The sequence below is a fragment of the Pygoscelis adeliae genome, unplaced genomic scaffold (assembly GCF_000699105.1).
Source record: "Pygoscelis adeliae isolate BGI_AS28 unplaced genomic scaffold, ASM69910v1 Scaffold48, whole genome shotgun sequence".
Classification (NCBI taxonomy): domain Eukaryota; kingdom Metazoa; phylum Chordata; class Aves; order Sphenisciformes; family Spheniscidae; genus Pygoscelis; species Pygoscelis adeliae.
In genome coordinates, this window is record NW_008825618.1 from 2,643,648 (window position 1) to 2,660,687 (window position 17,040).

The 17,040-nt window shown below is 41.1% G+C and overlaps 1 protein-coding gene across 1 annotated transcript in view; it reads left to right on the top strand.

Moving 5' to 3' along the window:
* Positions 1-7,478: 7,478 nt before the first annotated feature.
* Positions 7,479-17,040, top strand: part of ITGBL1 (integrin, beta-like 1 (with EGF-like repeat domains)) — a 156,580-nt gene continuing 147,018 nt past the window's right edge. The window contains exons 1-2 of the mRNA XM_009333337.1: positions 7,479-7,576; positions 8,861-9,073. Of these exons, the coding sequence (XP_009331612.1) occupies positions 7,479-7,576; positions 8,861-9,073 (311 nt within the window). The remainder of the gene's footprint in view (positions 7,577-8,860; positions 9,074-17,040) is intronic.

Consider the following 17,040-nt stretch of genomic DNA (forward strand, 5'->3'; position numbering starts at 1 on the left):
TGAACTGCAGGCTACTAACGGGGACCCACGCTTTCAGGAGAAGGTTGGATTCTCTTGGACAGCCTGTCCATGAGCATGACTTGCATCAGATGATGCTAATGCTGGAAGAAGGGTTTAGCCCTTGATGCCTTGATGTACCTGCCTATGCGCAAAGGAAAAATAGTAGTGTCTTTCATTTAAAGGATTGTGCAGATAGCGAAGACAAAAACTTGCTGTTTGCAAGAAAAAGCCCTTTCTTGCTTTGCTATTTCACCACAAGTTTACTTTCACGTCTATCACGTGAAAAGCAATTATGAACATTTTAGAACTTGAGTGGCATTTATCATGTATGTGAGGATAAAGTGGAAAACTTAGATATTTATAAAATTGCTGATATAATTTTGCTAAGAGTCTGTCAGTCATTTAAAGTCCATGCCGATGTTTAGTATTTAGGGCTGAAGTTTGGTTTTATTCTGATTTAGAAAATTCCCATTGACCTAAAGAGCAAGCCATAGACACACAGATAAGGACTGAATTTGGGAGTTAAGATGTTACTTTATGGTAATGTGAAATAGGTCAAAAGGAAAGATATGTCTTAGTAAAGATTTGCCTCTCATCTCTATAAATCTAGAACAGATAAAGGAATTTCCTTATTCATTCTTCAGACTTCAACACATGGTTGAAACTGGCCACAGGGAAACTTCAATTTAAAAGGAAATTTTGGAAAATTCCAGAAGACTGATATTGAGAATTCAAGGGGAGAATTCTCAACCTTACCTATCACTTTAATTTCTGTAACATCATCTGCAAACACAGTAAGATCTTCCTGGATAAAAGGTGATTAACAAACCCAAGTTTCCTAGACCTACTCACTCAGTAGGTCTTGAAGAAAAAGAGGGAATACAAAGCATCTACTTAGTTTCGCATGTTTTGATGCAGAATTTGGATAGCTCTCAAGCCCTGGTTTGTTTTTTTTCCCCCTGGGATGCAGTTAACTCAAGCAATTAAAAGGGTAAAAATTAGAGTGAAGTGTTTCTAGGCTGCGCCAAAGCAGGCAAGTAATGAACATCCTCATCTTCCCCATTTTCAGTGAGGAAGGGCAAGAGTTAAGAAGGAAAAGCACTAACAGGTTCCCAATACAAGTTGGGGACCAGGTGTTCCATCTTATAAAATCCAACTGCTACTCTCCCATTTGCTGACATCACACAAAAATGCATGTTTCCACAGCAATATGTGTATTTTAATTATCCTACTGTGGTTGAAAAGAGGTAAAGCCACATTAGAAATAGTGAAATTATGGGCTTTTATTTCTGAATGTTTATTTGTAGCTCTCTTGTCCTTACTTTCCATAAGAATCTGTTAAGGAGTTGAAGAGTAATGTAAACAAGTTTTAAAAACATCCCAAGGAGCTGAGCTTATTGGAAATGCCATTGTTGGAATTTGATTTACCACTTAGGAAAGAATGCACTGCTTGATCAGATTTCTGATATTCCATAATGAGTAAAAGAATTCATGAAATATTCATTTTGAAATGATGCTTGAGCTTTTAAAAAAGGTCACAAAATGTCATTTAGAAATTCAGAATTAAACTTCCGACCCAAAGGAAGATTTAATCATTTAGGCATAGGATACAAGTCAAAAACTGCTCTATTCCTGCTTTGTTGCCGTCTAGCCCCAGGGCTTCCAAAGTCCTTAGTCATCTTAATGGCAGTTACCACACAGTTCTCCCTTAGTCTGAAGTCCTGCTCCGCACACGCTGAGCAGCACCCTCGTCTTGCCAGGGCTCCGCGTGATTCAGACCAGCCCAGCAGCCCGGCTTTCTTCCATCCGCCTGCTCTGTGTGGCTCAGGCTGAGAGGTGGTCTCACTCTGAAGCGTATAACCATACCAGAAATGGTCATGGAGCAACATCAAACTAGCGACTGCAAGAGAAGATCAGTTAATGTTCCTGAGTAATTTTGGTCGGGGTGGATTACAAAACTGCCATTCCTGAGTGTCTGTGACTGGTGGCAACACTGATGAACCAGAAAAAAGGACATGGAGTATGGTTTTCAAAATTTCAAACCTTAAGGAGGGTCCTAAGTCTACAACTAACTATGTATATATTTGGTTTGCTTTCGAAAAGTACTGAGTACTTGGAAGAGGGGCGATAATAGTGTTTCCCCAGCCCGTCCTTTTTCTTAATTTCTGTCTCTCCTTCATTGTTGGTTTAATAGCAAGCAGCAGGACCCACTGCAAGACAGAGCATTGAAACCATACGAGATGGTTGCTGTTGCCTGGAGAATCTAGTGTGCATATGTTCAACTCGGGCACTGAACCTGAGTTACTGCATTTTTGCCTCTAAGAAGTCAGCAGTATCTATTTTTTAATTTACTATCTCTAGAAACAACTCCTTAGTCAAAACGATGAGAATGATCTTTCATTATAACTCATTCAGGTAGCTAGTTCAAAAAAGACAAAAATCATAAACATTCATTATTTTTATTGTATTTGCCACTATTTTAGATTTGTCAAGATTCCCAGCAACAAAGAATATTGTCCCTTGGAGAAGTAAGGCACAGTTTGACCGTGGAATGAGAATTTATGTTGGGAAATGACATTTATTTCTTTTCTTGTCCTCTTCAACAATACTGTTAGCTTGGATTACACCAGACCTTGACTCACTTTCTGAAATAAGTGCTAAATGGTTAAGAATGCAGTAGTATGTTTTTTAAAACATACTATTATTGCTGGCATTCTGAGCTGTCTTGCAAGCTCATGCTTAAACATCTTGTGCTGCCTTAAGGCCTCTGTAAAAGCAGGGTATTATTGCTGTTTGGGGGAATTAACTAGTAAACATTAAACAAACAAAAAAACTACCTACTATTTAAAGTTCCAGCTGGGACCTGGAAGAGTAAGCTAAGGTTTTACACTCGAGTATAACATAATAACATCTTGATTAATGTTGGCCTATGAACTGTTTGGGTAGCTTATATTCACTACTATTCAGGCCAGCTACATTCAGGCCAGCTCAGCTTTAATCTTGTTCTAACCTTGATCCTGTAACTCCAAAAGCTATTTCTATTCCCTGTGTGATACCATCAGCTGTCCCAGATTCCATGTCACGTCAGCAAAATGAACACGAGATTTTCTGTACTGCACAGCTCTGGTGTACTGTCTCTTGCTCCCTTCTAAGGATGCCATCGGCTAGCACAGCATAACTCTCAACAGCTGCATGCACTTCTGAACTGTTTAATTTAGACAGATTTTAGTTAACTCCAGCAAGTATTTTGGTCCATGGGTGTTAAAGTGGTTTGTTGTAGATCTTTACAGCCGTCTCATTTAGTGATTGTATATCCTTGACAGAAGTGATGAAGAATCACTGGAAGCTTCCAACTCTCCTCATTCCACGTTTTATGGAGAAGTAGTAACTTGTGTGATACGTGGGATTTTCAGCTTCTGGTTAAGTTTAGAAAATTGCTATGTAAGCTAATGCCTCTGTAATGTCTCCACTGATATAAACCCATGGTGTTACTAAAATGGCTTCCATGGAAACCCAGGAGGATTATTTGACAAATTTTGGTGATCTCCAGTTATTTTTCAAGCTTAGACTGTTCGCTGGATGTGCATCTTTCTTTGTTTTGTTAAAAAAAAAAATCCTTAAAAATAGCGTGGTTTGCAAACCTAATGGCTGTGTTGAAGTGACAACAAAATTAAGCTGGCCACTAAGAGGCTGTAATAAAGGAGTAGGCAGATTCCATCTAACTTCCCACACCAAATCGAATCTTGTTTAGTAGCACAGTATGTCATCTGAGTCATAGAATTATGGAATATTTGAGGTTGGAAGGGATCTCTGGAGATCATCTAGTCCAACCCGCCTGCTCAGATCAGGGTCGCCTAGAGCCAGTTACCCAGAACCCTGTCCAGACAGCTTTTGAATATTTCCAAGGGTGGAGACTCCACAACCTCTCTGGGCAATCTGTTCCAGTGTTAGACCACTCTTACAGTAAAAAAGCTTTTTCTTCTGGGTTTTTTTCCTTATGTTTTAATATTACTCTAATTAACTTTACTAGAAAAACAATTCTGGCAAAGTTAAGATATTGCTTGCCTTTAAAAAAAATAAAAAAATCACTGCTTATGAATTACCTAGTCTACCCCAGGACTTACAACTTGGTTTTCACGCATAATGTTACATCACACTTCTTCACAGTTCAGAAGGCTATGAAACCACAAAAGAGCCATCGCCAGTTTGGATAGGAAATTAGACTATTGGTTCCTCTCCTGGTAAATAAAATTGCAGGAGAAAGGCTTATCCCAATCTCTGACCATATCAAATCCTGCAGACTTTTAATAAGAACACTAGTAGTGATAAACTGAGTTCAAGTGTAGGTGTGTGTAGCAGCACTTATTTTCTTGATTCCATATCTTTATTTGAAGACATTTCTTGTCTGACAAGTATTATTTAAACCTACTGCCTACTTTTCAAAAGGCCGTTCAGTATTAGCAGTATGTTCCAGCTCCTCCTCCTCAGCGTTGTGTTGACCTCTTCTCTTCTCTTCTCTTCTCTTCTCTTCTCTTCTCTTCTCTTCTCTTCTCTTCTCTTCTCTTCTCTTCTCTTCTCTTCTCTTCTCTTCCTTTGCTCTTCAGGTACTGACATTACAATGTGTAAAGTGTACATCTACCAACCACCTACAGGTCTGAAGCCTTAGTCTGAATCTCCAGTATGTAGGAAAAGTAGCATTTCACGAGCGCTCTACTTTGTGTAGGTGTATGTTATCCAGTAGAGAACAAAGCTCCTTAAGATAATGTACAGGAGTGGCTGAAAGGAAGTGAGCAATCCTCAAGACAGCGTGTCAGGTTCTCATTTAGAAAGACACTGGCTCCTTATAAATTGAGTTTACAATCCATTTGGGAGCCACTTAGCTCCCAAATATATACACATCTAGTGTGCATATATACATGTATGCATACAAACATTCTAGGCTTAAATGATTAAATAATAAATCTGAGCAAAGTTTAAAATCCAGTAAGGGAGCACTGAGATATTGTATTAGAGGCACGGGCACATGAAAGCAATTATTAAACTTAAGCTCTGGGTGCACATTTTAAATACTGCACCCTTGGACTGTGTAACTGCATCTTTTCTAAATTCAAAAGGTCCACAGCCAAAAGGCGTGTATCACTTAAAACCTTGACAGATGTAAATAAATAAAAATTAAGAGAGTGATAAGGTCAACATATCATGATGAATGTCTTCTCCTCGTACACTTGTAGTCGTAGTTTGCAGGCTGCTTGAAGGTCTTGTGAATACCTATCAGCACCAGTCTGCACAGGGAAAAAGGAGGAAGATGAACAGATGGCAACATTTTAGTTTGTGGATTAAAGATAAATTTAGTGCCAAAAGGGAATTACTATTGTTTAAAATGCAAAGCTTTCTATATATTCTTCTCTAACTCCAGACTTCTGGCAGTACAATTTCTGATAATCATATTGCTCTTAAAAGTGCTCCCTTTTTGAATCTAAGGGGTTTTTTTGGTTTGGGTTTTTTTTTATTGCAGCACTACAAATAAATTTGAAAAACTATCACACAGATAGAACACATAGTGTTGCATTAAGCATGGACTTCAGTGTTCAAGGACTGTCAGAAATAAAGGCCTGCCAGTATTACTTACCTTTTCACTAGACCTGTCAAAGTCAAATGCATGAGGTTAGCACAACTGTAAACATTCGCAAGACTGAAGCCAACAGATCACTCTTAATACAGGATTTTTACCAGCTGCATTGCATGAGAAAATTCTGTAACATATTTGCAATATGAAATATACTATAAAGGGCAGCAAAACTGTTAAAAATTAGTATACAATATGCAACAGCTATATATGGGGCTTTTGGATTTTTTTACATCCTAATTCTACTTGCTCATGTTTTAGGGCAAAATTATGTGTCATATAGAGGATAGTACACTACAAGTAGAGAGCAAAGTTTTACATTTCACAACTTCAAGGTAACCTATTAAAATAAGACAAAAGTCTTATGTTTTAATAGTTGATTGGAATCATGTTTGGTTTTAACCAGTATATCTTCATGGAATAAGAATGTATAATTACAAATATGCTAGAACAGATTTTGTCCAATCTTTTCTTTTGTGTTTCAATGAAAGTTTATACTTCAACTGAATGGGTACTTGACTAAAAACTGGATTTTACAGGCCCCAAACTGGACTTTAAAGGTTCTTTTGGCACCTATAAGACCAGCAGAGCAAAGTCAAATGCTTGATGCATTTTTTTTGCAGAAAGATCACCAGCAGAACTAGTTATGTTAGCAGGAATCCTGGGAATTGTACCCTTGAGTTCACTATGTAAGATGTAAGACACGTAATTACACTTTTAGGAACGGCAGCATCTGAGTCACAAGATTTTTAACCAAATCTTAAAATGTTTTCTAGAACAGTATAATCTGTGGTATACCAGATATTTAATATGAAAATAAAACAAGAGTTACTCATTTTGAGAAAGCAACTGAGGGCTTTAATCTCCAATATAGGCTCTGGAACCAGTGAAAGTTTCTTCTGTCAGATGCCTGTTTTAAAAATGCATGTGTGTGTGTGTGTAGACTAGGACACCTGTATCCTACCATCTTTTGTGGTGGAAGTTAGTTTCTTTAAGAGCTTTCCATCCCAGGGAGGTGTCAGGCAATCAGCAATTTCCCAGGACAACCAGAGGGATCAAAAGTGTCGCAACTTTTCCGTAGCATAAAGAAGTGGATGTGGCCATTCCTGCCAAATTTTATTCATTTAGAGAGACTATCCCTCGTTTTAGCTTCGTTTTAAAGCACTTCCAAAATCTCCCACTGCTCTGATGAAGTATTGTACTGTGCGTTTTAATGAGGCATTAGGAAACCAATAATATTTTTTAATTTGCAGTCGCTCAGGCTGGTGTGGGTTGGCAGCCCGTGGTGTCACACAGTGCGATGCCATGTGCAGGTAACCTTGGGGAAAGGAGGGGAGGGAGGGACCTGGGGAGGCAGGCGGGAGGGAGGTGCTCCAGCAGCCAGGCAGGGATGCTGCAGCTGGGGAGCACTGGTCCTGTCTCCTCAGCGGTGCACATTTATCCCACCGTGTTACACAGATTATCCCAAGCAGCCATCCATCAAAGGATGGGGGGATACACATACCTCAAATATTTACGGTGCCTGCACTTTGAGAATGAGACGGTTCGTTCACATCTGTGAATGGGCCACTTTTAAAACATCAAAATAAACCATCTGGCTGCGCAACTGTTTCTAATTACTTCCCTGCCTAGACTGTAAACTTCGGGGTTTGGCACCGGCCTCCCTCCCAGAGTGCTGCCCAAATCCCGCTCCCAGGCAGCTAATCAGAGCCACTGCAGCACGGGGGGAGCAGCCCTGGAGCTGGGCTTGTCCAGCTCACATCTCTCTGCACGCCCAGCGGGTCTGTCCGGCCGTCTGTCCGGCCGGCCGTCTGCGGGAGCGCTCCAGGTGTGGCGTAGCGTAGCTCGCACCATGTACGCACAGGGGCTGCCAGGGCTGGTGGTGCTGCTGCTGGTCACCTCGCTGCCGGCCGGCCACCCCGCGCCGCCGGCCGGCCCCCCGGCCCTGCGGTAAGTGCGGCTCTGAAGCCTCCCCGGGGGTTTGTGACTGATTTATGAGATGTCAGGAGTGTGGAGGCTGGGGTTGCAGAGGGAGCGGTGGAGCGGTTTGCGAGCTCTTCTGCCTGCTTAAAAGTGACACTGAGGGAAGTGCTTTGGGTCACTGGGAACCTAAATAGCTGTTGTGTACACACTGCGGGGGTTTGTTGCAATGATGTATTTCATGCCCGAGATGCAGATCTTTAAAGCAGTGAAGGGGGAAGAGTTGGATAATGATGACTCTCTATGCTCAAATCTCTAAATTCTGCTGCCTGAGCGGAGCAGGCACCTAACCGCAAAACCCTGTGTGTTCCTGCTCTTTGGTGCAGCGGCACAGCGAGGCACGCTGCCCTTTGCTTTACGCCTCCACCAGGGTTAGCACCTGCCTGCTCTTAGAGCCAGCAGCTCCTTTGCTCCAGAGCCTGCAAAATCTAGTGTCTGAGAAGTGCAGGTACTAGTAACCAGGATCCTCAGTATTCCCTAGCGCTGTGAACACCTATTTTTGGCTTGGCCAGTCCTTTGCTCTTTTTTCCTACAGTCCAGCTCCTGATGAGGCAATATGTGATTTTCCCTGTGTATGTCCTGAAAGTCCTGATCCCTGTGTGCTCCAGTGCATGGTACAATTGCATGGCAGAGCTGCAAATCTTCAGATCTAGCATCCGGATTCTCCAGACTTTACTAAAACCACTGCCACAAACTACACTGTTGCATGGAAACCAGTGATTACTTCGGTTTCCTTTTCCGATGAAAGCGTGGATCCTACATGTCTGACAACCAGAAGGATTACTTTGGCAAATGTATTTTATTAGAATAAACCTTAGGTTTGCTTTTTGGTATTATATATTCCTGTTATGCTACCTAGATGGTTGGATATATACATCTTTTCCAAACCTTTTGTAATAATTCAGATCAAAATCTTTCATGATAGGTAATCAAACTATACATGTATATGCATATATACCAGATATGCGTAATGAAAAAGAAGATGAGCCTAATGCAGTTAACAAGGTAAATAAATACAATGTAAACATTCCCGCAGGGAGCAATGAGATTTCTGGCAGAAGAGAAGAAAATCGGATGATTTGAGGCAAGTAGGAGTTTACAACCGTAACTAAAGTGGTGGCATTAAAAACAGTATTCTGGGGATCAGCAGAAGCCATGGCAGGAGAGTGGTTTCCCATGAGCCAAGCTCTCATCGGCTTTGAGCTGCAGCCCCTGGCTTTGACCACAGCTTGTTCTCTTTGCTGTCCTCGGCAGGAGCGGTTTGGGTAGTCCTTCTTTGTGCCGGCTGTCCCGGACTGACTCGGAGCTCAGGTGCCGCGTCCCAGGGGGGAAGCTGTGCAGTGACAGAGGCAGATGCGAGTGTGGAGTCTGCATCTGCCAAGTGACTGAGTCCGGCAAATACTATGGTCCGCTCTGCGAGTGCCACGACTGGGTGTGCGAGATCTACGATGGGAAGATCTGTGCAGGTAAGGAAGCCGCTATGGTGGCAGAAGCTCAGAAAAATAAGAGTATATGTTATAAGCAGAAATATATTGGGAACACAGCGCACTGATACTGTAGAGACACGGTTATGTAGGTGTCCCTGAACCATGACTCTAAATGGGACTGTGGGCACATCCGAGGATTTCACCAGATTAAAGGATGCAAGTCAAAGGCACTGCCTCTGCCATAAAATGGGACTTTGCCCAGAGTGAGCTTCATCTGCAGCAGGGTCAAAAAAGCAGGAGTTGCTTTGGGTTGGAGGTTCTGCAAACTGTGTTTTGAATCTAATATGGGACACAATATTGCTTGCATTCTTCATATAATATTGCTGCATTTGAACTGCTTGCCTAATGATGGCATATGGTATCTACCAAGGCTTTAAACTGTCTCCGAACAATCAATTTTGTCCCGTAATTGATTTTTTTTCTTCTCCTGCTATGTGAAACAAGGTTTACTGTAACAGGTACCACACTGAGGGCATATAAACATGAAAACTCTGTTTTTCTCTAAGTAATGATAATGCTTTCCAAATAGAGACTTATAACAATGTCACTGTATTGTGGTTTCAGAGATTTCCCCACTGACACTGTATTCTTTAATGACAGACGAAATAACACACATTTCTGGGACAGAATTTAGTCCCTGCCAGTTGTTGGAACATGTCGTTTGGTTTGCATCTGAACATTATCACTCTTTCATCTTTCCAGCTGTCTTTACTTAAGTTTCTGGGCTATTTCAGTCAGATTTTGGACTTTTTTTTTTTTTTTTTTTTTTTAAAGCAGCTTAGAATAGGATTTTAGAAAAAAGCAGGGAGAAGAAATGCCATCACATTCCTAAGGGGATTCAGCCTGGAGCTTGATGAAAGGGGCCAGAAGGGTACTTCATTTCTAGTATCCCTGCTTCAACAGCTTTACCAGATTCACACAAACGTGTCATCTTTTCAGGCCAAAAACTGCAATTAGGTCAATGGGAATGTTACAGGAATTCTCCTAGTAAGAGGGCAATACAAATGCATTCCAGCAGTGGGTTTGGCAAATTTTGTAGGAAAAAGAGAACAACTTATTTTAGCAACAATGTAGCTAAGAATAAGAAGTCCAATAATAACATGAAAAGATCAAGGATGGGATTATGAGAAAAATATTTGTATTTGGCACCTATGACTTTAGAGTTTTGTGAAAAAACTGATTTATAGACTCTGCAGTTAGCAGGGTTAAGTCCAGCTGCATAAGAAATATCAGGGATCCACCAATCATTTCAGTGTTTTGCTGTCCCAAACGTGAATTTTCTGATTGGTGGTGTGATTTCAATATGCTTGCTGTTATTGCTGGGGTAATTGCATAAGGTGAAACTGAAAGCTCCTTCAATTTTAATATTCTGCTACAGACTCCACTATTGTGCTCCTGTTAATGTCATGAGCGGTGGCTGCAAGTTTTGTCATTGCTTTGGTGGAAAGGGGTGCTGACAGGATAAACGAAACCAAGAGATTTCTAACAATATTTAGCTTTGGTGTAGCACTTCATGCACTAGTTCAAAGATGTGAATGTTAACAGATTAAATGTTTTTTAAAAACCAACTTTTTGTAGTTGTCACCTTTTGTAGCTGGAGTATTGAAGCCGCGTTACCACTGAGATGTCAAATAATTTAAATTCACTCTTCTGGAAAAAAAAGTAGTAAAAAATTCAGTACAAAGTCATGGGGGGGGGGAAACAGCTGTGAAAGGCCTAGGGGTTTTGCTTGTTTGGTTTGTTTTATTGACAACGGTGCTGAAAGTCCAGCTGACTGTCGGAGTCAAGGGCTGCCCAGCACTGCAGGAGAGTGGCCCTGGGTAACTCCTTCGGGGCTGGGACATGGGGTCTGGATCCAGGCGGTGAAACTCCTCCTTTCAGGCTTTGCTTGCTGCCCTCTTCATTTTTCCCCCACATTTTTAGTCACTTAACTTTAAGTTGTGTGTATATGGGAGGAGGGGAGCATAGAAAAGATGGTCAGATCTAGTATAACTGGCAGGTCCTTATGCTGTATGAATAACATCCCCCCCAACCATTCAGTGAACTGCATCTTCTGATGTTTCTTAACATTATGCCGCCAAGCTGATTTCCCATGTATGACATACTTCCGTTTCTTTGCATTTTTGAGCACATTTTTTGACTTGAGGATGAAATTGTATTTCCTCTAGGTGAATAGTCAAAATGTCTTACTGCAGTTCTATTCCCGTTTCCTGCTTTCTTTTTCCTATTTTTATTTTGATATTTGCTGTCCTATGTCATTGTGGGTCTCTCCTGATGAGTACAACAACAATAACTGCTGACTGGTACCACATGCAGAACTTCTAGACACTAATCGAATATTCCTCTAGAGAGCCATGGTATTTGAGAATAATGCTGTTTCAAACAAGCTACTTTTCAAGCTGCCAGAGTGATGCCTTTTTCAAGTGACTGATGTCTAATCACCGGTGATGTTCATATTCAGATTTGGACAGGCAGAGTTGTTTGAGTCACGAGTGCCAAAGATAATTATGTTTCCCTGCCAGTCAGTTCAGACATACCTCCACTTCCCTCTCCTGTCACAAGCTAAACAAAATACTTAGTTGCTCAATACGCAGCTCATTATCTTCAAGGCACTTTCTGGGACAGATCCACCTTCCGGACCAGTCGTTGGACACCCATATTCTGAAGAGGGAAGGCCTGAAGATAGAGAAGATGTCCATCTGTTTATGATTTGCTTTTTCTTATCACCTTGTATAAGTAATGGGAAAGAGATTATGCCATGAGTAATGAAGAAGAGCAGATGCAAATGTCTCTGTCCTTTTGCTCTCCCTTGAGACTTCTCTGCTGTATTTCCCTTCAATGATGTTTCCAGGTGCATTAGAGGGAGTTCTAATCATTTTTTTGCCTTTTATCCCACTGAGATTGATATAGCAATAGGTGATCTCTCATGGAGTCAGAAACAAAAAAGAGAGAAATGAAGTGCTGTAGTCTGAGTCACCGAGTCTCCTGTCCTCCGCAGTGGCCTTTTTATCTGCCTGCCATATCATAGGGTGTAGAGGAAAGAAGAGCGGAGTCCCACTGCTGTCATTCTCTTTGCAATGTTGGTGACATCTTTATTTTGTCATTTGCTGTGGATCTTCAAGGAGATGAGCTAAGAGGAGGAAGACCGAATCAAACACTGAATCAAAACCCCAGAGGATTTATGTTTCATTCAGAGGAGACAATATATTTGTTGCTGTTTATTTGTAAATAGTAATTCTGACCTCAGACAGTCTCATACTGCCTCAGGCTTTCTTAGCCTAAGTGGAGCCTGTGTTGTGTGCAAAGGAAAGGGAAATGCGACACTAATTCCTATCACATCGCTGCTTGATACCTATTTTTCTGTGGTTCTGCAGTATAAAGGAAAATCAATTTTAGTGAATTTTTTTTTTTAGTTAATCTTTTTTATGGTGCCTGTGATTAATGAAGATAGAAGAAGTAAACTAAGCGTAGACTTCGAGGGCCAGCTGGAGTGGGAACCCTCTGGATGTTCCTAGAGAACGGACCACGGAAATTGCCAACTGGGACGTGAGACAGTATGACTGCATGCTCATAGTTGGTGACATCAAGGGGCAGGTACAGGTACCTTGATACGAGGCAGGTACCTCGATTTGGTGGCAGCATAGAGAGCGTCATATGAAGAAGGATCCTCTTTGCTCAGAACTATATTCATTGTCTTTGTTTCTCCATAGTTATTAAGATTTTAGAAACAATTTTTCTTCCAAACTGAAATACCTTTTACACCTACTGAATAATAGTGGCACTGTGTGATTTACCACTGCCATAAGCAGTTGCTGGGGAACTTTCATTGCTGCTGTTCAAGCCAGTGAAAGATTTTTCTGTTTCTTTCTCCAAAGCTGTAGTTGCTGTAAGTGCTGTAGCTATTTTAAGACTAGTTCAGCAATGTAATGGCAGTGTTAGTCGTAGGTTTTCACAGCCAGAAGTGTTATCATAGTTATGTGAAGGACAGAAAGGTATCAGTGCCATTATTTTCCACTCTGTAAGGCTTTAAACAGAGAACACAAGTGAAAAATTAAATTGACAAGGAGTGGATGTAGAAATACAAGATAAATCCAAATTAAAGTATTGATGTAATACATAGTTATGCATCCATGTGAATTTATTGGATATATGGCCCTATATATCAGTTGGAGACACTTAGGAAATTGAGAATGGAATTTGGAGAACATTTTGAGCTGAGGACTGCTCTTTGCACAAAAGCTGAATAGTGTTTTTAGGCAGAGCTATCTTAGTTGAGTTGGAAATGCTCTAATAACTGTACCTTTGTATTCATACTGAAGGGAGGTCTGACACACTGATTTTTCATTGAGCAGCATTTCTTGCTACAAGTGTGAAGAAAAGCCAGTCTGTGACCTGCATTGATTGCCATTTGATCCGAAGTGAAATTCGAAGCCCTGGATTTTGAGAACAGGTGTAAGCCTCTTCTCTGTCAGAGGCCACGTTTGTGAAGATTCAGCTGTGGCACATGTGGTCACTGGAGACACAGCCTCCTAAAAAGACCAAGTTAAAAATAGGGCAGGAGGCTACTGATGAAAATGGAGCCGGCAGTTCTTCTCTGACCTGGTTTGCTTTAGTCTGGATTTCAGAAATTGGCTTAAGTGACATTTCCTCCTGGAGCAGGGGTTTGTAGGTGTGATAGTAGCATACATATTCATCTCAAAACAGGTCCCCCAGATTCTAGTAGAAGTGAAATTGTGATAGCATAGACCTCATTGCGGGCTCGTTGCCTTGCTAAGTGCACAAGGTCCCGGCTGACTTACACAGCACAAGCTAAAACCTGTATTATTCTCAGCTTTATGCTGTTGGTACCTGATCAAGGTAAACTTAAGCAGCCTTTGATACATCTACAGTTGCTGTAGTTCCAAATGCAGTGTGTACGTTCACAGCAGTGGCGAGAAGCACAAGGAGGAAGCTCAGAGAGGCACTGCAAGGGAGGTTACTGGAAGGGAAGCATTTTAAAACCATCTTATTAACCAATTTGTAGCTAAATGCCTAGCCCTCATTTTGAGCACCTTTATCTGCAAATACTACTCATGGAAAATAAGTCCTAGTTTAAAAACTAAAAGTGAGTACACTGAGCATGTGGAAGGAGAGGCTTTTTGCAGCACCTAGCAGAGCTGGAATGCAGCCCCTCAGGCCATCACCAAGAGCAGAGGAGGGGGGGGAGCAGCATCTCCTTCACCTTTTGCCCTTCTTTAGATTGGGGTGACAAGCTTATCTGTTGCAGAGAAAAAGCAAACCTTTATGCAAGTTTTGACAATGAAAGTAAATGTTCTGAAGTGGGTTTGAATTTTTATGCTATTCACAGGCTGATAGTGAACTTTTTTTATTTATTCGAAAGCATGCCCTTTATGACAAAATGGCTTTCACAGACAGAGTCCTTTTATAAACATTTGTGTTTCATTACCATTAATATGGAAAAGATACGGATTATAGAAAACAGATGGTGTATTTAATGTTACAGAAGAGTGTATCAATGATTTTACCTGCTTCGTCAGTGGATGGGTTTCAGTAAGCGTTCTTATGACAGCCTTTGTCAGACAAACTGACTGGCTTGGTAAGATTTTCTATGTTTATTTAAAGTTTTATTGTTGATAGCTGGTCCTGTAAAGGGCTTCAAACCATCCATCGCTTCTGTCACTGGACTGTAGACCTTTCAGTGTAGGTGTTCCCAGGTAGTTTGTCCTGACGAGGAACATGTCACTGATTTAAAAGTTTCCACGAGCTTTTTTAGGAGGAAAGAACGCATTGCTAGTGCTATCCCAGTAAAAAAGGCAATTTGTGCCTAAAAAGGACCGGTGCTTGGCTTCCATGCAAAGAGAGACCCCAAAGTATATATGTGGTACTGGAACTTATCAGTGTTTTAACTGGAGTATATGGTGGTGGAGGGAGGCCACATTATTTTGTGATGTACCACAGTTGTGTTGCTGGAGTCAAATTTCCTTTGGAGCTGGAAGAACAAGGCAAAGGTGAAGGAGCTGGAATTTGAGTTTTTTTCTTTGATTTCTTTGAGGTTTTTTATTTTCCCTAGAAAGGGGGGATTGTTTTGGCCCAAACCACTTGCAAGCTCTGCTCGTAGCAATAATTCTAGATTGAAAAAGACACATATCCAGACCCAGTGAGGTATGTTTTCCTCCACTCCTCTGTTCCAAGTCTGAGTACGTAACGAACAAATGTTCTTCTTTTAAACACTATTTTAAGAGGCTATTTAAAAGCCTCCTTTCCTAGTGATGGAGTAAGTCTTTATTTGCAGATAGGGGTTTGTAAGTTGGTACATAGGGAGTGGGCTGGAACACCAACTCGAGCAGTTACATGATCAGAATCTCATATGAAGAGGAGTAAAGATTCAAGAGAGTTTAATTTTAGTTGCACCTGTCCCCTTTCTTGAAAGAGCAATTACATTCCTAACGCTCCTAAGACCTGCTTTGCCCTTCTGCCTGTCCACCTGAGTAGCAGCAGTGATATAATCTGGGGCGTTTTCTTGCCAGCGGCTTAAAGAGTGGTAGTCAGAGTCTTTGGAGGCATATCTGGGGCATTTTATGGGGAAAGTGACTGGGAGTGCCAACTCTGACACTGGCAGGAGTGAACTGAGTAATAACTTTGTGATTTGGAAAATGTTACAGCCAAATGCTATTGCCTTGGCAGCGGCATGCAGTGGCAGATGTTGTATCTGGAGCACCTGGTCACAGTATTGTGTTGCTAGGAGCAATGCCTGGGGATGGGGAGAGGCGCAAGCGGGCTGCAGGAGAATCCTCCCGTGCCCCAGACTGCCACAATCCGCCTTCCTCAGTTCATGCTTTTTTCAGTCCTCTGCTTCCAGCAGCTCCGGTTCAGTCTTTTAAACCAGGTGGTGTCAGTCATTTTAAATATTGGGAGTGTTAACTTTCATGATCCACGGTTAGAGGCTACTGAATGCAAAAATAGCTCTTTTTAAGTCTTTTTCCTGCTTTGCATGTAATTTCCTATTTAATTAAAAGGATGTATTAAAGTTATTTAAATATTGAAGTTGCGTGGTTGACAGTTAAGAAATGCTAAATCTGACTCTCTACCTCTAATGAAGAGTCCTGTGCATTTGCACCATGATACATCTTTTAATTTTGTATTCATTATGGTTTTCTCCAGTGGACTTATGCTTCAGTGACAGGAGGGAAATGGTTGCTTCCTGACATTTGAAATGGTTTAGTTTACAAACTTGATAGCATATTTAAAGCAAGATATAAATGTTAATCATTTACCTTAGTCCATTCATTTGTCTGAAATGTGGGGAACAGGTATGGCAAAGCAGTTTGTTGTCATGTAACACAGATTTCTTCACGCCCTATTTCCTCACTCCAAGTGTTTTAAACTATGTTTTGCAGAAAGTAACTGGGTATTTGCTAAACTCAATGGTGCAAGCTGATTGAGTCTCAGAAGCCATAAGCCCCTTTTCTTAAGAAAAGCCTCTTCCTCTCCACTTCCTGAAACAACCAGGCTCATTTCTTGTCTATCCTTTCCCCTTCAGAAATTCTTGGATATAAGTAGAGCTGGTATATGGTTTGAATGGCTTTTCAGCAGATGAAGATATGGGCGTTTCTTTTAGAGGTGAATAACGAATGGCATTTGTCTGTGAACAAGAGGTAAATTTACATAATCAAATCCATTTCTATGTATGTCCTGGTGAGTATGTGCTCTTAAAAAAAATTAGTTGAGGGATTTTCTTTGTCTTTTCAGTTGTATACCTATACACTTTTTGACCCGTCCTGGGAGCAGTTCCTGTGACTTTTAAACTAGTAACAAATCTGGATGCCTAAAACACATTTCTGTTGTGAATAACCAATTTTCCAAAGGTGTAGTTCAGAAGCTGACATTTAACCACTTTACCTTTCTTTCTCGTATAGCCGCATGGTGATTATCTTGTTTACTTTGGGA